This window comes from Pan paniscus, chromosome 23 (genome assembly GCF_029289425.2).
Source record: "Pan paniscus chromosome 23, NHGRI_mPanPan1-v2.0_pri, whole genome shotgun sequence".
Classification (NCBI taxonomy): Eukaryota; Metazoa; Chordata; class Mammalia; order Primates; family Hominidae; genus Pan; species Pan paniscus.
The window spans coordinates 28084205-28104161 of NC_085927.1; the positions used below are offsets into that span (position 1 = coordinate 28084205).

Sequence of the window (19957 nt, forward strand, 5' to 3'; positions counted from 1 at the left end):
GTGAGCCACTTCGCGCCCAGCCTTTTTTGTTTGTCTGTTTGTTTTTTGAGACAGAGTCTCACTCTGTTGCCCAGGCTGGAGTGCAATGGTGTGATCTCTGCTCACTGCAACCTCCGCAGCCTGGGTTCACGCCATTCTCCTGCTTCAGCCTCCCAAGTAGTTGGGAGTATAGGCGTCTGCCACCACGCCCGGCTAATTTTTTGTATTTTTTAGTGGACACGGGGTTTCACTGTGTTAACCAGGATGGTCTGGATCTCCTGACCACGTGATCTGCCTGCCTCAGCCTCCCAAAGTGCTGGGATTACAGGCCTGAGCCACCATGCCCGGCCAAGAATTTCTTTTTAAATTTAAAGTCTAGTGCATTAAAATTATTAGAAGTACAGCCAGGCGTGGTGGCTCACACCTGTAATCCCAGCACTCTGGGAGGCCAAGGCAGGAGGATCACCTGAGATCAGGAGTTCGAGACCAGCCTGGCCAACATGGTGAAACCCCATCTCTACTAAAAATACAAAAATTAGCCGGGCATGGTGGCACACACCTGTAATCCCAGCTACTTGGGAGGCTGAGGCAGGAGAATCTCTTGAACCCAGGAGGCAGAGGTTGCAGTGAGCCGAGATCGCGCCACTGCACTCTAGCCTGTGTGACAAAGTGAGATTCCATCTCAAAAAAAAAAAATTATAATAAATAAAGAAAGAAATTATTAGAAGTACGATTTTCCTACGTTCTGGAAATCTTAGAAATATTTACTTACATAAGCTAATCACGAACCAATCAGAATAGAGTTCCTCCAATTCAAGACCCTTCATGACCTTACCCAATGACTCAAAAAAAGTTTTCCACATTCACTTAGTGACAGGCAAAGGCCTTTCTGAATTACAACTTCAGCCCCAGGGCAAGAGTAAACACAGAAACTGGAAAACTCCCTGGACCAGGTGTCAAAGAGGTATTCTTCCCGGTGGACACAAAATTCTGAATTGAATTGAGCTCAAAAGAGGCTAAGGACACAGAGAACGAAGTTCGATCATCCAGATTATCCGTATCTGACCACAGAGAACTGATCTCTGTCATCCGCCTACAAAGATGAGCAAAACAATATGACCACAAACCAATGCTCAATCACTGATGCCACCAAGCCATGGGTAAGCCAGAAACCAACAGAACACAGAGTCAGGGGCGGGGGAAACAGAGACACGGAGAGAAAACGGAGAAACAGGGTCTGCGAAGTGAAAAGTTCCATTGCTGCTTGAATTTGCCTCTGGTAGCCAAGAAAAGGCCAGCACTGTGGGAGGCCAAGGCAGGAGGATCACTTGAGCCCAGGAGTTTGAGGCAAACCTGGGCAAACAGTGAGACCCTGTCTCTACAAAAAATACAAAATAAAAAATGAAGGAAACATTGACACCTACTGTAACATGAGTTACAGCAGTTAACATGAGTTGAAAATATGCTACATGAAAGAAGTCAGTCACAAAAGACCACGTAGTGTGTGATTCCATTAGTATGAAATGTCCTAAACGTGCAACTCCATAGACAGAAAGATTAGGGCTGCCAGGGCTGCGGAGCAGCCGCCAGTGTGTCTGGAGCTTCTCTTTGGGTTACTGAAATGTTCTGCCTGTAGGCGGTGGTGATGGTCACACACCGTGAATATACTAAGCCACTGAACTGTACCCTTTAATGGGTGAATTTTATGGCATGTGCAGTATGTCTCAATCAAATGGTTTTTGAAAAGGCAGCCAGCAGGAGGAGACATGAGGAGGCAAGAGCCTCTTCAGGTGACTGGGGCCCCCTCCCGGAGATCGGAGGCTCCACCACAGGCCCCGGGAGTCAGTGGACCCCGATGCTCCAGGTCTCCGTGACCCGGGAGTCCTGCCTCCCTCCCCTGCCCAGGCCCTGGGCTTCTGGGTGGGGCATGGTGGATGGCAGGGGAAGGCAGGTGTCCCTCAGCTACTCCAGAATCCCTGGTGAGCCTCTGGTGAGCCTCCTGGTCCGCCCCTCCCTGAACTCTCTGTAGACTCTGTCATAAAGAACAAGGCTGGGCCGCAAGGTGGCTCACGCCTATAATCCCAACACTTTGGGAGGCCGAGGCGTGTGGATCACGAGGTCAGGAGATCGAGACCATCCTGGCTAACACGGTGAAACCCCTTCTCTACTAAAAATACAAAAAATTAGCCGGCATGGTGGTGGGCGCCTGTAGTCCCAGCTACTCGGGAGGCTGAGGCAGGAGAATGGTGTGAAACTCGGGAGGCAGAGCTTGCAGTGAGCCGAGATCGTGCCACTGCACTCTAGCCTGGGCGACAGAGCGAGACTCTGTCTCAAAAAAAAAAAAAAAAATTAGCTGGGCGTGGTGGTGGGCACCTGTAGTCCCAGCTACTCAGGAGGCTGAGACAGGAGAATGGCGTGAACCTGGGAGGCGGAGCTTGCAGTGAGCAGAGATCGTGCCACTGCACTCCAGCCTGGGCGACAGAGTGAGACTCGTCTCAAAAATACATAAATAAATAAATAAATAAATAATAACTAAATAAATAAATAAAGAACAAGGCTGTCACCACGTCCCAGGCAGAGTCCAAGTCAGGGCAGAGCCTCACAGAGCACAGCAGGGCCTGTGCCGCGCCAACGCCATGCCCCTGCCTGGCAGAAATGCCACCCAGCCCCTGGCAGAAACGCCTCCCCTCTCCTATGGAGGGGCTGATGACCCAGGAGCGGCTGGCTGCTGGTGTGAGTACACGGGTGACCCTTCCACAAAGGCCCCTAGCTGGGCTCCCTGCTCAGTTGGCCGGGTTTGGGGCTGGATGTCTGCAGGGGTCCTCAGGGATACCCAGAGGGAGAAACAAGGCTTTTGGGGAAATGGTGACACCTGGGGCCAGGGTTCTCACAGCCAGGCCCCATCTCTCCCTGCCTGGATTTCAGGGGAAGTGGGGCTTGGGTAAACAGGAACGGAGGTAGCCATTGGGCCGGAAGGGTATGTGGGCCACAGAGACGCACCCTGAGGCTGTGCTGTCATCCAGAGTGCCACCCCGCTTTTCCAGGGCACAGCAAGGAAGTGCCTGCTGGAAGGATCCTGGGGACAGTTGTTAAGGCAATTTTATCTTCTCATAGCATGCCTGCCTCAGTTCCGCGGCCAGGACGGTGCCTTACTGACTCCACACACAGAGGCAGCTGGGTCCAGGAGGCAGCCATCCCAAACGCAGTGACCTCCAGCACCCAAAGCTCAGAGTTCCCAGCTGAACCCAGGAGGCACCCACCTTCCTGTCTCTAGGCAGATGCCAGCTGGTGCAGGAGCCACTCCCAGTCCCAATACCAGGCCTGGTCACGTGGTGCCCTGCCAGGCTTGGGGGTGTGCACTTGCCCGCTGGCCTCCGGTGCCCTCAGGCCTAGCCTCATTGTCACAGGAACGCAGCTCCTCGGGGATGGCCACCTTCCTGGACTTACCCCCAGGAGGGACACGCTGCTGCCTCCCAGGGCCCTTCGTGCCACTGGCCCCTTTCTTTCCACCCCCATATGCTACCCCTGCCTACTCCCTTCCCTGGCCCTGGGTTGCCACTCCTGTCCTGTTCTCCTGCTGTCCCCACCCCAGCCCTGACCCCAGATGGCTCTCCCTACAAAAACACCAGAACCCCAGAGAAGCTCAATCCCCCAAGTCCATCTGCATTTTAAGAAGCCCTCACGCACTCCCAGCCCAGAGAGGAAAGCTGTAAAGGTGGACAGGTCATGTCGGGCTTTGAACCTGCAATGTGATCTCACATTCCCCGTCTGTAAAAGGGGACACTCCCTGCCTTGTGGGATCACATGCAGTATCAGAAAAAGCACCTGACATGTGACATCCACTTACAAAGGGTTTTCCCTTCTCTTTGGTTTTGGGGGAGAATGGGAGAGGCCCAAGCAGGAGCTCCTGGAACACCGCCCATCCCGGACCCAGGGTTGTAGTCACCTGAACACTCACCCAGACAAGGGAAACTTCACAGAATGAATGTGAGGAATAAAATGAGACATTCAGTTACACAAATTAAACCAAACACAGATGCAGAGGTGCCCCATAACAGAAATAGAGCAACTACTGCCAGCCTTGGATGAAAGCTCTTGGCCAAGGGCTGTGACGGCGGCGGGGAGGTTCAGCAGCTGTCCCCAAGCACACAGGACATTTGGCACCTCCAAGCCCAGCCTGTCCCACCAGGCCACGGCACACTTTCCTTCCTCTGAAGAAAGGGGGTTTGTTAAGCCAACGAGGAGGGAAGCCAAGGACTGCCCCCGGCGCCAGCATGGCTATGAGCATAGAAGCGGGCTGAGCCACAGGCTGGGGGAGCCCATGCAGACCAGGCAAAGCCCAGGCAGGATGCTCTGCAGAAAGCTCCCTGGTGATCCGGACCCGGAGCCAGACTGAGCCGCAGCCCCAGAAGACAGGTATCTCCTCCCCTGGGGCCACAGCAGCCACAGAGGCCACCCACGGCTTCCACTAGGACAGTGTGTCTTTCCAGTTACTCTACGTACCTAAAAGTGACCAGCCCCCTTTCAGGTCTGGTCTATGATCCAGATGGTGATCTTTCCCCCACTTTTTTTTTGAGACGGAGTCTCGCTCTGTCCCCCAGGCTGGAGTGCAGTGGCGCGATCTCGGCTCACTGAAAGCTCTGCCTCCTGAGTTCACGCCATTCTCCCGCCTCAGCCTCCCGAGTAGCTGGGACTACAGGCGCCCGCTACCACGCACAGCTAATTTTTTGTATTTTTAGTAGAGACAGGGTTTCACCGTGTTAGTCAGGACGGTCTTGATCTCCTGACCTCATGATCCGCCCAACTCGGCCTCCCAAAGTGCTGGGATTACAGGCGTGAGCCACCGCGCCCGGCTGGTCTTTCCCCTTTAAGACCCCACTTCCCACCCCCACCCTGGCCAAGCTGATAGGATTCAAGGAGTGCGGCGGTGCAATCACAGCTCACTATAGCCTTGACCTCCCGGGCTCGAGCAATCCTCCCGTCTCAGCCTCCCAAAGCCACTTCCTCCTTTTCTTAGTTGTTGGCTTCTTCTACAGAAAAGGATCCTGAAAACAAACACCTAAAATGCCAACCAAGAATTCAATCTGCAAGGCAGCAGCACCTCCAGAAATAGCTGCTTTGTGGCCTGTTTGCCATTTATGTGAAACTTCCCCATTTTGGACCAACGCAGGCAGAAAGAGAAAAGGAGGAAGAGGAAGGAAAAGAGGCAGGCTGTGTTGGGGCTGGATGGGGCTGTAGGAACCTGCCAGCAGTGGCTCTTGGGGAAAACCCCACTGCGAGGTTTCTGAACCCCTGCCCCGGAAGCTTCCCCTTTCCCACACGTCACTCGCTGCCTTGGAATCTGGGCTGCCTCCCTCCCAGGGGCTCACAGGGGAGCGAGGCCACAGAAAGGCTCCTTACCCCCAGTGGCCTAACAGGTGTGACATGTGGAGGGGGAATCTGGGCAGTGTGCCTGATGCTCAGAGCTGAGACCCTGAAGTCCAACTCCCTCGGGTGTGACCTTGGACAAGTTACTTAGCCTCTCCTTGCCTCAGTTACACCATCTGGTGAATGGGGATGCTACCCTCGTCTGACCACCGTGATGTGAGCCAGTCAGCACACATCAAGTGCTCCGTGAGCGTCCGGCACACAGGTGCTTGTCTCTGTCCTGTGCTTCAGCTCCATCAGTGTCTTCTTCAGACCTGTCATTGGCTTGGGGCAAGGATATATGTGGCCGCTGAGGGCGGTCCACCAGGTATGGCAGCCATGGAGCTGCTAATCAGGCCCTGTGAGTGGGAGGCCCTGTGGGGTGGGCAGGGGCAGACGCCCAGCTGCTCTCGGGGACACTCCAGGCCTGTGCTGCCCTCCACAGCCCCAGCTGGAGAGTGGTGACTAGATGTCAACGACAGGAAGCATTTCCAGAGGCCACAGCTCTGCAGGGAGGTCTCTCATGGGCTGACAGCCAGAGCCAGCGCTCCGGGTCCCCTGAAAAAACGGGCACAGTCCTCGGTCACGTCGAGGACCTGCTCAGCCCCTCCACTTGGCACCGGAGAGAGGATGACTCACGGCCCTTCTGCCTGGAAGGCAGGCTCCAGTGTCAAATGTCCATCCGCCTCCATCATCCATCCTTGTCAGTCCAGGGGCCTGGGCACTGCTGGGGCTCCTGGGCAGACAGTTCCCCCTTGCAAATGAGTGGGACCCTCAGCTCCTTCAATCAGCATCCTCACGTCAGCCGAGCCTGTGAGCACCCCTAAGCAAGGCCTCTGAGCTGGGCATGCGACACCCCTTCCCACCCAGGCACCCTCCCCCTAGAATCCCCCATACCACCCTGGGGGCATGCCCCGCTTCCCTCTCTGGCAAGCTCCTGCACAACCTTGAGACCACCTGACAGCCACCGTCTATCCTGCCCAACCTCCTCAGAAGCACTAACAGCACCTCGCCCCAGCCACGGCAGGTCTCTGCACCCCTCGTCTCAGTCACCACTCTCACATCTCATGAACAGAGACACTAGCTGCTTCCTCATGCTCCCTGTGCCCGTCCTGGGAGATCCCTGCCTTTAAACCCCAGCCACAAACTGCTGACCCCACATTTCCTCTTCCCTCCCTGGGCAAGAGGGGCAGAAGGGGCAGGGACGCACACCCCGGGCCGCAGGCAGAGGCTTGGCCAGGGCCCTCCTCCCAGCAGTGCCTCCCTGGAGCTTTGTCTACCTCAACTCCTGATGCCAGAGGATCCCTCTGCGCTCCCCACACCCTTAAGACCCCGGCTCAGGGAATCTGGTCTCGGTCATCACTCCCAGGGGACTGCAGGGCCCCAGGACGGCACACATTCAGGCCCAGGAGAGCTCCCCCCATCTCAAAGCCTCCTGTGGGTGGAGATGGAATGTGGAAAAACCGCATCCTCTGCAGCTCCCCCACAGTGAGAGCGAGGACTGAGAGTGTGGATAAGGCTCCAGGAAGGGGGTGCAAGCCTGAGAAGGTGGAAGAGCTCTGGGTGGATCCATCTGCTCCTCACCTGCCCCAACCCTGCCTGCAGGTGAAGGCCGGTCCAGCCGCAGAAGGCCCAGCCCCCAGCCCACTTACAGAATCCGCACTGTGCTCCTCCAGCCGGCCCGGCCCCTCGCTGCCCACCGAGCCATCATGACCCCAGCCCCGCTGCACATTCGTATTTGTTGAATGAATGAATGAACCCTTGCCAGCCCAGCCACTTGGTGGCTGAGGGCTTCAGAGCTCTCCCAGGGTCCCCTGGGGTCATTCAGCCACTCAACAGTTTCCCAGCAGCAGCAGCAGCGAGGATCCGCACATCATTGCCAGTGCTCTAAGGAGCGGGCGAGCCCCAGTAAGCGGCCGCTCTGACCGCGCTTTGTCAGCCCTGAGCTCCGCTCGGGAGGAGCCGGCAGGTGTCTGCGGTGCTGGAAAGACCACGGTGTGGGCGGGGATTCCGATCCTCCGGCAAGGGTGGCCTGCACCCGGCCAGGCCCGCGGGTTTTCTCCTCTCCGGGGCTGGCCTCGGCCCCTCCCCCTCCCCGCGCCCCGCACCCCTCCCCTGAGTCCCCAGGCCACGTGGAGAGGACACAACAAAGCCTTCCCCGCCTCCGAGGCGGACCCGACCCTCAGCACCGACCTGCGGGCCGCGCCGAGGAGGGCGCCCGGGCGGAGGGGAGGCGGGAGAGACCCGGCCCTCAGGTCGCTGCTGAGGCCGGGGGCTCTGACCCCCCGCCTCCCCTCCTCTGGCTCCCACCGCGGTCGGGCCCAGGGCGGGCGGCGGGCCCTGAGCTCCACGCCGGGGCAGGCGGCAGGCAGGGGTCCCGGGCTGGGGCTCGGCGCGTACCCCGGGAGGGGCGCGGGGGCACTCACCACCCTCCAGCCGCGGGGGCGCGGGCGCGTCCGGGCCGAGGCAGCGTCTCCCAGGCGCGCGGACACGGTCGACTACCCGCTTCCTCCTTATGGCGCCCCGCGCGCTTCCTCCTTCGGCCCCCCACGCCCGGGCCCGCCCCGGCCCGCCCCGGCCCGCCCCCGGCGGCTTGCGGGGACCCGGGGAGCCCGCGCCGGCGCGGGGCTGTGGAGCGGGGCGGGGGGCCGGCAGCGCAGTGAGAACCAGGCTTTCCACCCTTACCCCTTACGCGACTGTTTCAGACAGTGTCGTCCAACTTTAAGTTGGCCACTTACTCCAGCGCCGCTGGGATAATTCCTAATGATTCTCTGGGAAACATTCAGAATCCCCAGGCTGTTTCTGGAACAGTCTGGGGTGGTCATTCTCGGTCCTCACGGAACCAGGGGTTTGGAAAGTGGGTGAAGCCATGTGGGTTGCAGAGAATCTGGCCCAGCCCCTCACCAGTCCCTGTGCTTGTTGTTTATTCTTTAATTATTTGGATATCAACTCTGATTTAAAACATCAGTTTAACATATAGATAATGCTGGGACTACAGGCGCACACCACACCCAGCTAATTTCTTTTTCAGTTTTTAGTGGAGGTGGTGGGGTGGGGGGGTCTCCACCTCTGGAGGTCTCAGGCTGGTCTCGAACTCCTGGGCTCCAGCGATGCTCCCACCTCGGCCTCCCAAAGTGCTGGAATGACAGGCCAGTCCATGCATCCCCGGATGCAGCTCTCACCGACAGTGCTGCTGCAGAGCCCTTTGTGGGCGTCTTCACTTCTCTTGAGTGTGATACCTAGGAGTGGAAATGCGAATCATAGGACTGGACGAGCTTCATGGCATTAAAAACTGCCTGCTTTCCAAGGTGATGCACACCGTTCGGCACTCCCACCAGCCCTGTTGGAGCGTCCAGTTGCTCTGCGCCCTCGCGTGGGCTCACTCCCTGAGCCCGCTGTGGCTCCTCCAGACGCCCTCACTTCTACCCGGGCTCCCTAGACTCTTGCTTCTTTTATAAAAGGTCAGAGGATGTCACTCACGCTTTAACATCCTCTGAATCAAAGCCAAGTTCCTTTCAGTGGCCCGCAGAGTCCCACGCGACCTGCCCTGCTCTAAGCAAATCCTGCCCTGTCCCAAGCAAATCCTGCCCTGTCCCTGTTCCTCCTCGGCAGCCCCATGGCCTCTGGCTTTCACCAGGCCTCACTTCATTTTCCTCCACAGCCAGCATCGCAGCATGACATACTACGGAGTCGTTTGTGTGTGTGTTGCCTACCTCCCCTCTCGGAATGTAGCCTCCACGAGGACAGGGGCTTGTTTCCTGCATGCTCTTCACTCGGGCTGGGCACTCTCGGGGGCTGAGCAAATGGAAGATCCTGTGAGCAGGGAAACCGTCAGATGGCATTAGGGGCCAGTGCCCTGCAGAAGACGAAAGGGAAACTTCACGGGCTGAGGCCAGGTCATCTGCGGGGTGGTGTTCAAATTCATGGTACAATGTCAGCAGGCGCCCAGATGGGAAAAGAGAGGGACGTGCACCTGGGCACAAGAAGCTGCAGGGGCCCCTCCCAGGGCAGGCGAGAGCTTGGACAGTGGGGCACAGTGGGCAAGAGGCCAGTGGGGTGGCCTGAAGGCAGGAGGCTCCAGCAGCCTGGATGAGCAGTTGGATTTTATCCTCAGCACTGTGGGGGCCACTGGCCCTGTCATGCAGGGCAGGACCTGTACCAATTGGCCCCCACAGTCTCTGCCTCTCCTGTTGGCTTTTTGCAGGTCTCTCAAGTGCTTCTTACAGTCAGGGTAGAGCCTCCCCCGCCTCAATCCTCCCTGTCCTGATCTGCTGCCTCTATGATGCTTTGGGCTTCAAAATCTGTCTGCAGTATTTGTAAAATGAGAGAGGGTGATGTTTCCTGCAAAACAACCACTTCAAAAAGAAAGGGGGGCGGGGTACCAGAAAACAATTCAGGGGGTGAGGGGCTGGGGGGCTATGGAAGGGCCCAGGGAAATTCCGGGGATGATGGGATTCTTCTATATAGGGATTGTGGTGGATGCCACACAATTGTACACTTTTGTGAGAACTCTGCACGAAGAATGGTGAGTTTTACTGTATGTAAAATTATACCTTAATTAACAAATGAAACAATATACACATACATGAGAGAATGATGACTTTATTTTTTTTTTGAAACAGGATCTAGCTCTGTCATCCATGCTGGAGTGCAGTGGTGCGATCACAGCTCACGGCAGCCTTGACCTCCCAGGCTCGAGTGATCCTCCTGCCACAGCCTCCCAAGTATCTGGGACTACAGGCATGCACCACCACGCCTGGCTAATTTTAAAAAAAATTTTTTTAGACGGAGTCTGGCTGTGTCACCCATGCTGGAGTGCAATGGTGTGATTTCCGCTCACTACAATTCTGCCTCCCGGGTTCAAGTGATTCTCCAGCCTCAGCCTCCCAAGTAGCTGGGATTATAGGCACCCACCACCATGACTGGCTGGCTAATTTTTGTATTTTTAGTAGAGACGGGGTTTCACCATATTGGCCAGGCTGCTCTCGAACTCCTGACCTCAGGTGATCTGCCCGCCTCGGACTCCCAGAGTGCTGGGATTACAGGCGTGTGCCACCACACCCGGCCTTTTTTTTTTTTTTTTTTTTTTTTTGAGACGGGGTCTTGCTGTGTTCCCCAGGCTGGTCTTGAACTCCTGGGCTCAAGTAATCCTCCCACCTCGGCCTCCCAAAGTGCTGGGGTTACAGGCATGAACCACTGCACCCGACCTGAATGATGTTTTTGGCAATGAAAATGAAACACAAAATCCAGCAAGGTTTGACGGGGAAGGCGAGCTGGCGACCACATAGTCACAGTCAGCCTTTGCTTCCGCTTTATGCTGCAGTTTCTCACTGTCACTTCCTGCCACCGGGCTCGTCTTCCTGTGAAAATTCAGCCCCTCTTCCTCAGTTGCCCCTTTGCAACAGAACGAGGCCAGCATTTTTTAAAGCGTCCTTGAGGAGTCCAGTTCCTAAAAGATTATTTCAAAGTCCACTGTTGTGGGCTGACTTGAGTGCTCTCAAAATTCGTAAGTTGAAGCCCTGACCCCCAGGACCTCAGAACGTGACTGTGCTTGGACACAGGGACTTTCCAGAGGTGATTAAGGTTAAGTGAGGTCACTGGATGGCCCTCGTCCTATCTGACTGGTGTCCTGATGGGGACACGGACACCCACACAGGAACGGACCCGGGGAGAACAACACATCGTCTCTGCGCCAAGGAGAGAGGCGTCCGGGGAACCCAGCCCTGCCCACGCATTTATCTCCGCCTTCCGGCTCAGAATTGTGAGGAAACCCGCTTCTGTTGTGCAAGTCCCCGGTCTGTGGTGCTCGGCCATGGCGCCCCCAGAACTGCATCCCCACCTTCTGCTCTGAGCCACCCATCCCCTCTGGAAGGGCTGAGCTTCTCTCCCTTTCCACCTTCTGTTCCGAGCCACCCATCCCCTCCAGAAGGGCTGAGCTTCTCTCTCTTTCACTGCCTATGCTCTGGGAAACTTTCAGAATCCCCAGGCTGTTTCTGGAATAGTCTGGGATGGTCATTTTCGGTCCTCACAGAACCGGGGGTTTGGAAGGTAGGTGAAGCCATATGGGTTGCAGAGAATCTGGCCCAGCCCCTCACTAGTCCCTGTGCTTGTTATTTATTCTTTAATTACTTGGATATCAACTCTGATTTAAAACATCAATTTAACATACAGATAATGCTGGGACTGCAGCTTCGCCAGGTGGCCTTCCTCTCCCGGTCTCGGGAGGCGTCACGCCCATCTTGTCCCCGCAAGGTCAAGCGAAAAGGGCAAAGTTATCTTTTTTTTTTTTTTTTTTTTTTTTTTTGCAAAATTCAAACCTTTCCCTCCTTCCCAGGTCTGGGTCACTTGCGACCCTCCTCTCAGGCTGCTTCTGACAGGCCCAAGTCACAGCCAACTTCAGGGGAGCTGTGTTGGATCCCTCCAAACTCCTGGAATGATGTGACCTCTCTGGCGCTCACCCTGCGCCTCCAGGTTAGACTCAGCCCAGACCCTGGCTCACAGGGAAGCAGAGCCCATGGCTGGCCTCCACCCGCTCAGACGCCCGCACACAGGCCAGGGGAGGGCTTGGGGGCAGCTCTGGGAGGGTCCCTGTTTGCGCTGTGGGTGTCCAAGGCTGGGTGTGCAGAGCTGAGGTTGCCGCACACCTGAGGGACTCTCGCGTGAGGATGGCGCAGGGCTGGAAGCTGGACTGAGACAGTGAATGAGACAGCGCTGCTGGCTCTCTCCGCGCCGTGGACTGGCTCCTAGGCAGTCTCACGAGCAAGTGTGCTGTTGCTTGTGCACGTGTGTTTTAACTGAGATGTGAGCTGGCACGTTTTCTCCACCCGGCTCCATCTGCTGGGTCCCTCCACATTGCTGCACGTGTGCCTCCAGTGCCATGGGGTCCCCACTGTGGGCAGCCCTGCATTTTGCCCATCTGCTTCCCAAACCATGGAACCCCAGTGACCTCCAACTTGCCGCCATGACGAGCCACTCTCATTCATATCCTCAAACACGGTGCTCTGAGCCCAAATGAGGGTTTCTTTAGAGAGATATCTGGGGACCGAACTGTAGGGACAGAGCTCCCGTCTAAGGTGGGCCTGTGGTGAGGTCTCCCCAGTGGTACACTTTAATCCCACAGCAGGGCTTGCAGGCCGCCCTGCTCCATCCCCACCAACACTGGGCAGGATCTAGCCTCCAAACCTTTGCCAGTCTAATAGTATAAAATGATAGCTCGGTGCTATTTTGGTTTTGCATTTCCATGGTGAACAATGAGTTTGAGAGTTTTTGTTCAAAAGTCCTTTGGGAGTTCGAGACCAGACTGGGCCACCAGGAGTTCAAGACCAGCCCGGGCAATTCAGTGAGATGTTCATCTCTACAAAAAATAAGAAAGATAAAAAATTAGCCAGGCATGTTTGTGTGTGCCTGTGGTCCCAGCTCCTCAGGAGGCTGAGGTGGGAGGATGGCTTGACCCCGGGAGGTGGAGGCTGCAGTGAGTTGTGATCGTGTCAGTGCACGGCTAGCCTGGGCAACAGAGTGAGACCCTGTTTCTAAAATAAGAATAAAAAACAAAAGAGAAAAGTCCTTTGGGTTTCGTCTTGGTATTACTCAGCAGAGGACAGAGGTGTCAGTTTCCATCCTCCGGCAAGCAGATGCTGAGACAAAGCTCGGTGGGAGGTGACACCCAAGAGGAAGGGGCGGGATTGGACAGGGACAGCCTTCAGATCACAATGGGGATCGGACCCCTGGGAGGGGAGAGAGGGAGGAAGAGAACTGGTTGGCTGTGAAGCAGATCTGATAGGGCCCTGCTGCGACACCAACAGCAGCTCGGGGCCAAGGATGCTGTTGCAGGAGCAAGGGACGGACCCCCATACCACTGGCTCAGTGCCTGGAGCACGTGGCCTCTGTGGCTGCAGCCCGAGGCTGTCGGCTGAGGCACTCCATGCACCTGGAGAGCACGTTCTCTGTGGAAGGAGACTGCAGCATTCCCACGGCTCCAGAGCAGTAGTGGCGGCACCTGGAGAAAGAAGTCCATCACCTTCCTGATGGCGGACTCTTACCGCAGGCTCGCTGCAGTAACAGACTGGGAGCTCCGGACCTGGTGTATTGCTGGCTCAGTCTGACGGGGTCCCGGCTTTCCTCTGAGGTTCTCCTCCCAAGAGTGCCGAGATTGATGCTGTCCCATCCAGCATCTCCGCGGTCATCAGCTCTTCACATCCCTGGGTGAAGATGGGGAGACAGTGCGCGTAGCTTACTCCCAAGTGACTTGGGATAGAAGCCAGGACAGAGAACTCTGCAAGGGACACTGGTGCACTGAAGAGCAGGGCGTGGTTCTGACCAGAAGCATCTGTGCATCTGGAGGGCAGAGGGAGCGTGGGCACGGGGGTCTGGGCAGGCCTCCCAGGGCAGAGGTCAAGAGGAGGGCGGGAGGCCTCTAGCTTGGTGGTTAAGAGCTCAGCCTTCAGAGTTTGTTTTCTCAGCTCTATCCTTGACGAGCTTTGTGAGCTGTAACTGGCCAGGGGCTGCCCCCAGAAAAGCTGGCCTCCAGCTCCCCGCATCCTGAGGCCCCAGATCAAGTTTCTTGGGCCCCAATTTCCTGTCATTAAAGAGATGACAGTACATTCCTCAGAGGCGGGCTGTGAATACATGAAACGCAAGGTCTTAGGCACCCAGCATGCGCTCAGGAAGCGTGGCTTGTGATTACCTGGCAGTGTGGTGGGAGGCTCCTAGCAGCTCTGTGTGCTGTGAGTGGGGTGGCTGGGGTCCCTGTGGGAGGTGCTTCAGAGTGGGGGCCGGATGGCGGCTCCCGAGGGGCATGGGGAGAAAGGAGCAGAGGGGCTGCCACGCACTGCCCTTTTCCCCTTCCACCCCAGTCCCCTTCTCAGTGCACCCTTGGAACTTCACCCCCTGCCTGCCAGCTGCCCCCACCGCCTTCCCCTGTCCTGAAGCCCCTGTCCCTACCATCCGCCCCAGACACTTCCATGCTCTTCTTGAGGGTGGGCTGTCTCCAGGTGCCGCTCATTCCCCGGCCAGGCTGCTGTGCCCTCACTGAAGCTCAGGTGCTCTCAGAAGCAGAAGGAATGAGGGGTGGAGGGGCCAGTGTCCTCCTGGCCTGAGGACAGGGCTGGGGAGGCAGGGGCAGAGGTGGCCTGTCCCCTGCTGGCCAGGGCTGACACGCGGTAATGGCTATTACCAAGTGGGCCATTTCTCCCTCCTGCCCCTCCAGGCATCTCATCCCCCTACACTGCAGGAGGTGAGGTCTGCACAAGGCCTCTGCTCCCCTGAGAATAAGCCCATGCGTTCCATGGTGCCTCCTAAGCCCCTGAACTGGAGCCCACCCCAGTACTGGCGGGAGCCTGATTGCTGGAGTGAAGGCTTCCTCCTTCCTGGCCACCCCATTCCCCTCATCTCTGGGACAGAAACCGACAATAAACGCCTGCCCGAGACCTGGGGTGGAAAAACAGAGTGAACACACACCATTACATGGCAGGAGGCCAGGTGCACAGAGCCCTCCCTGCAGTTAGTACCCCAGGAACTGGGGCTGCAGGGATGGCCCAGGGCTCTCAGCCAACATCAAAGGGCCATAGCACCGGGGCTGGTGGCTCCTGGCCAAGTCAGCACCGACCACAGAGCTCCCCTCTCTGCCTAGACCCAGGGCTCTGCCATGACAGCCTAGAGAAGGGCCTGGCTGGTGGTGCCTGGCTGGGTGGCTCCCTGCCTAGGAGGTGCTTTCCCCAGGCGCTGGGCCTTGAAGGGCTGGTGGGTTGTGAGGGCAAGAGTCTTGCTAGAGGAGAGAGGAGAGATGGCGAGATGCAGGACCAGAGCCTGGGGGGGTGAAAATCATGTTCACCCCCATGGTGAAATCACGGCCATGGTGAAGACCAGTCCCACCCACCGAGCGGAGGCAAGTAGACCCCAGGAATTCCCCAGCCCCGCTGCTGGGCGGGTGTGACCCTGCAGAAGCTCTGGGAGGCTGGCATGACTCAGCTGTTGCAGAAAGACCAGTCTGGGGTTTCCCATATTGCTTCAAGCAGCCTTTTCCCTGGGACTGCTCTATCTAATGCCAACAACCCTCAGCTGCTAGTGAGCCCTCGCCACCAACTTTCAGAGGGCTAACTCCTAAGGCCCAAGGGCTGGAAAACTCCAAGCACGGCCCTCCCAGAGTCTGGCTGTGGCTCAGAATGGGTGCTGGGGCAGGGCGAGCAGGATTTCCCAGAGGGAGCTGGGCCCTCTGGCGTCCGCCCCAGGGCTGGCCCAGCCCAGGGACCCCCATGATATCCTTCCTCTCACCCTGCCCTTTCTGAAGTAAACTCTTTGGATATTGGCCAAATCACACCCAGCAGAGGGAAGGGAGTGGAGGTCCTGGTGTGGGGGTCCCGGCGTGGGGTGGCTGTGCCCAGCTGGAATGTTTTGCATGGTGATTTGTTAGAGGGATATTGAGCAGAGGGCAAACCACCACTGTGTCTAGCATTCTGCTCAAAGATGCAGAAACCAAGACTGCCACGTGCAGAGTGAACGGCCCAGGCTGTGGCCCCCCGGGGAGGGGCTGAGTCTCAGCACTGCAGCCTTATGCTGTGCGCAGTTCAGACCTGCGATAGGCGAGAGGCCAGCAGACACACGCCTCGCCTTACGTGACGTTTCTGCCATCTTCATTCCTGTGTTCGCTTCTGTACCAAATCTCCCCCACACACGATCTGACCCCGTGGCATCCTTCCTTTCCTACAAACTGCACTGAGACCCAGGTGTCATCGTGAAGTTCATGCCAGCCAGAGGAGCCACTGTGGCGTTTCCGGCCATAGGCCTGGGCAGGAGCCGCTCCCAGGCGTGCCGTGGGCAGGGCCGGGTCAGCCTTCAGGGAAGGGATGCCTGTATGGGACCAACTCAGGCAGCCACAGAGGGATGGCCCAGCACCCCACAAAACCCAAAGTGCTCAGCGTCTAGGATCTGTTTACGGGGCAGAGAAGTGGATGTTCTTTTCCTGGTTCAAAGGTAGAAACAGGCTTGGAGAGCCGCATCCGGCATCAGCCAGCCAGGCAGACGCCTGGTCTAGCGCTTGGTTCTCACAGGCATGTGGCCTCCAGTAAAAGATCTTCCTGGAGAGAGGGATGAAGGCTCTTGGGATCATCTTTAGAGGTGCTGATGGAGAAGCGGGGGGGGGGGCCTTCAGGTGGGTGTGTATCCCTTTATCTAGAATGCTTGGGACCAGAGGTGTTTCAATTTTTCAGATTTTGGAATCTTTGCCGACATGATGCTCAAAGGAAATCCTGCATTAGGGAGTCTTAGCCTGTATCTCCGCTGGCGTGGAGGAAAAGGACAGGAAAGTTTTGAATGGTGGATCCACCCAGGGGACTTCCCTGGATGGGGCGCTGCCACCCCTGGGCCCTGTGTGGGAAAGCTTCAGTACTACACGGTGCCACTGGCTCCCAGCCCCAGCTGAGCTCACCGTCCAGCTCTCAAAGCCAAGGGCAATTCTTTGGCACCTGAAAATGCATCTAAAACTATGATGTTTATAGCTGCCTTAGCCCTACTTAATCTCTATTTCTCTACACCAAGTCTCTCTACCGCATGTGCTTACGCCTACGTGCTCTGCTGCCATGGTGCCTTGCCAAGAGCGTGGCTGTGCTTTAGTTCTCCCCGGGGCCTTGGAGGACTCTCCAGGGAGGAGGAAAGGATGGTGCTAGGGGGAGGAGGCTGGGGGTGGACCTTGTTCTGATGCCCCTTGTCTCATGCACGAAGTTCTTCACCCTCCTCCAAACCTTGACCTGGTGGGAGCAGAGACTACACCCTCCCTGGGGCCAGGGATAGGATGCTCATGCCTGGGAAGGCCAGCAAGCCTTCCCCGCTTACTCAAGGCTCTGCAGGGTTCTGGGGGCCGGTGCTGTCTTTGGTGCCATCCGATTGCTTCTGCGTGTGGGCCTCACCCTAGGGCTGTTCACCAAAGTCCTTCTTATCACAATCCTGGCTTGAAATAAGTGGGTTTCCAATTTTTTTATCCCTGATCTTGCCTGGATCTTGATTCTGAGACTCCTCCCATCCCACCCTCTCCAACAGCAGAGACCCCTCCCATTAGCTGCACGCGATTGCTCCGAGATAACAAAGCATTGGCAGATGCTGGTGGAGCAGGCCTGCCCTTGACGTGGGCAAGAAGCTTGGGGAAAAAGACAATTTCCTGCTTGTCTTTTCTTGTCAAAATACATGGCCACACCAGGGGAAGGACAGGAAGAATTCTCTTACCAGCCAGCAGCGGCAACTTAGCAGCTACAGACACAGAGCGCAGGGGACGGGCGGGAATGACTGGCCATGGAGGAGCCGAGAGAGTCGGGACCTGCAGGAGCTGCCTGCTGAGGCGGTCTGGCTGGGCAGGTGGTCCCTGTGCTGGGGCCTCCGGGTGGAAGGCATCCCAGCCCCCCGAGGGAACAAGTTTGGTCCGAGATACATTTTTGAAAGGTATTTAATTCTCTAAAAACATTTTTAAAAGAAGTGAGACCCACTGGGGAAAGGGAGCTGCTGGCTGCCAGGTGCCTCTCTCTCCTTTTCTCCCGAGAAAGACCTGGCAGCCACTCTGCTGGGGAGACAACCGGGGGCTAGAGGGGCAGGCCCTGGGCCAGGCGCAGTGGCTCACGCCTGTAATCCCAGCACTCTGGGAGGCTGAGGTGGGCGGACCACCTGAGGTCGGGAGTTCGAGATCAGCCTGACCAACATGGAGAAACCGCATCTCTACTAAAAATACAAAATTAGCCGGGCATGGTGGCGTGTGCCTGTAATCCCAGCTACTCAGGAGGCTGAGGCAGGAGAATCACTTGAACTTGGGAGGCGGAGGTTGTGGTGAGCCGAGATCGCGCCATTGCACTCCAGCCTGGGCAACAAGAGCAAAACTGTGTCTCCAAAAAAAAAAAAAAAGAAAAAAGAAAAGAAAGGCAGGCCCTGGACACTCATGGGGGCTGACCACTGAGAGGCTCCTCTCGCCTGCTGGGCCGGGTGCCTGTGGGTTGAGCAGCCCCTCAACGCTGACACTCCAGCACCCATCTGACAAATCCCTCATCCTTGACGATGGCCTTGTGAAGACCCAGGGACCCGTGGCCTGTCCCTGGAGCTGCTGCTGGGACACTAGCTCTGACCTGCTGCCTGGGTGGAGGGGTGGCTGGGGCGATGGGGCCGGCTGAACGCTCTGGGAACACGGACTCCACGGGGGCCCAGCAAGTTCGTGAAACAGGGAGGCTGGCCTCAAGCTGCAGGGGGCTGCCTCCCGAGTCCTCCTAGGGTTCTCCCATCAGGAGGCATCTGTGCATCTACACGGGCCCCGACTCCGGAACCTCCAGCCTTCCCACGTGCTCCCTCATCCTAAGTTGGTCAGCAGTCCCAAGTCGGTGGGAGGAATGCGAGGCGCCGGCCAGGTGAGTGCTGTGACCAGGCTGACGTCAGGGGAAGAGACAGGAACACATCCCGCCAGGACACTGAGCTGGTGCTCACCTAACTTGTGCTCCCTGCCGCCCTCTTGTGGGTGGGCAGACACCAGCAGCTTCAGTCAGTCTCGTGTCACACAGCTGCGCGAGGTAGCTCCACACGCACCTACGCGTCTGGAGGATGCTATCCCTGGCTACTTTGGGGACCACTCAATACTGGCAGCCTCACCACGGTTCAGGTGTTGACTGTCCAGGGAGGCCCTCAGCCCCATCCACCTAGTCCTGAGCCACCCCACCCTGGCCCCACCCCGGGCCCCACAGCTGGAAACAGCCTGCTCCAGTACTGGATGTGCACTCTGTGGCTCGGAGGCCACGGGGGCATGAAAAGGGGCTGTGTGTGCAGCACAGGGACTGTCTCCCTCCTCCGTCCTGGCAGTAGGTGGCTTCTCTGGCAGTGGCTGTGGCACATGTGGCCTACCCACAGCAACTGGACTCCTCTGCCTTCCCCGGCAAAGCCCCCGCTGCAGGAAGACCTTGGGGCAGGGGGCACACGAAGAGGCTGCTGAAAAAGCTCCTGGTGAAGCTGAGCAGCCACAGGCTGTTGGGAGGGCCATGGGCCTGGTCTCATAGGCTCCTGTGCTGTATGCGGCAGGAGGCTCCAGCCCCCGGCCAGTTTTTGGGTGGTATGGCCTCACCCTCCTCACTGGGCATCACTGGGGAGGTCATCCGAGCAGGGGACACGAAGAGGGGAGGGTCTAGTACGTGGGCCAGTGTGGCCAGCTTATAAAATGGAATAAAATGGCATGTCTTGTCCCTTCATCATTTTTGGCTGATTCTTAAGATGGGACTATGTGAGGATTCAGGGTTCAGGAGGGACTTTGGAGCTGTTAGATGTGGTGGTTCATGAAAGAAGAGCTTCTTGTTTTTTGTTTTAAAATAGTTTTTAAAATTTAAAAATGATAAAGCCTATACTTTTTTTTTTTTTTTTTGACAGAGTCTCACTGTCACCCAGGGTGCAGTGGCACAATCTTGGCTCACTGCAACCTCCACCTCCCACGTTCAAGCAATTCTCTTGCCTCAGGCTCTCCAGTAGCTGGGATTACAGGTGTGTGCCACCACACCCAGCTAATTTTTGTATTTTTAGTAGAGACGTGGTTTCGCCATATTGGCCAGGCTGGTCTTGAACTCCT

At 57.1% G+C, this 19957-nt stretch overlaps 2 protein-coding genes across 4 annotated transcripts in view; one reads left to right on the forward strand and one right to left on the reverse strand.

Moving 5' to 3' along the window:
* Positions 1-7954, reverse strand: part of BID (BH3 interacting domain death agonist) — a 39968-nt gene extending 32014 nt beyond the window's left edge. Inside the window, exon 1 of one of the 3 annotated variants that reach the window (XM_034948681.3) lies at positions 7812-7954. Coding sequence is in view for 1 of the 3 variants with exons in the window: in XM_003828293.6 (XP_003828341.4) it covers positions 7038-7117 (80 nt within the window). In the remaining 2 variants the exon portion in view is untranslated. Of the gene's footprint in view, positions 1-7037; positions 7451-7811 lie in introns of those variants that run through there. The other 2 variants (XM_034948680.3, XM_003828293.6) reach the window with 2 other exon arrangements.
* A 1957-nt stretch (positions 7955-9911) lies between these two features.
* Positions 9912-12724, forward strand: LOC117977471 (uncharacterized). Its single transcript, XM_034948960.4, has one exon. The coding sequence runs from the start codon at positions 10987-10989 to the stop codon at positions 12031-12033; it is 1047 nt and encodes a 348-aa protein (XP_034804851.1). The 5' UTR covers positions 9912-10986; the 3' UTR covers positions 12034-12724.
* The last annotated feature ends 7233 nt before the right edge of the window (positions 12725-19957 follow it).

Excerpts from the sequence above, each read along its gene's own strand:
- LOC117977471 (XM_034948960.4), top strand. The coding sequence starts at position 10,987 with ATGGCCCTCGTCCTATCTGACTGGTGTCCTGATGGGGACACGGACACC.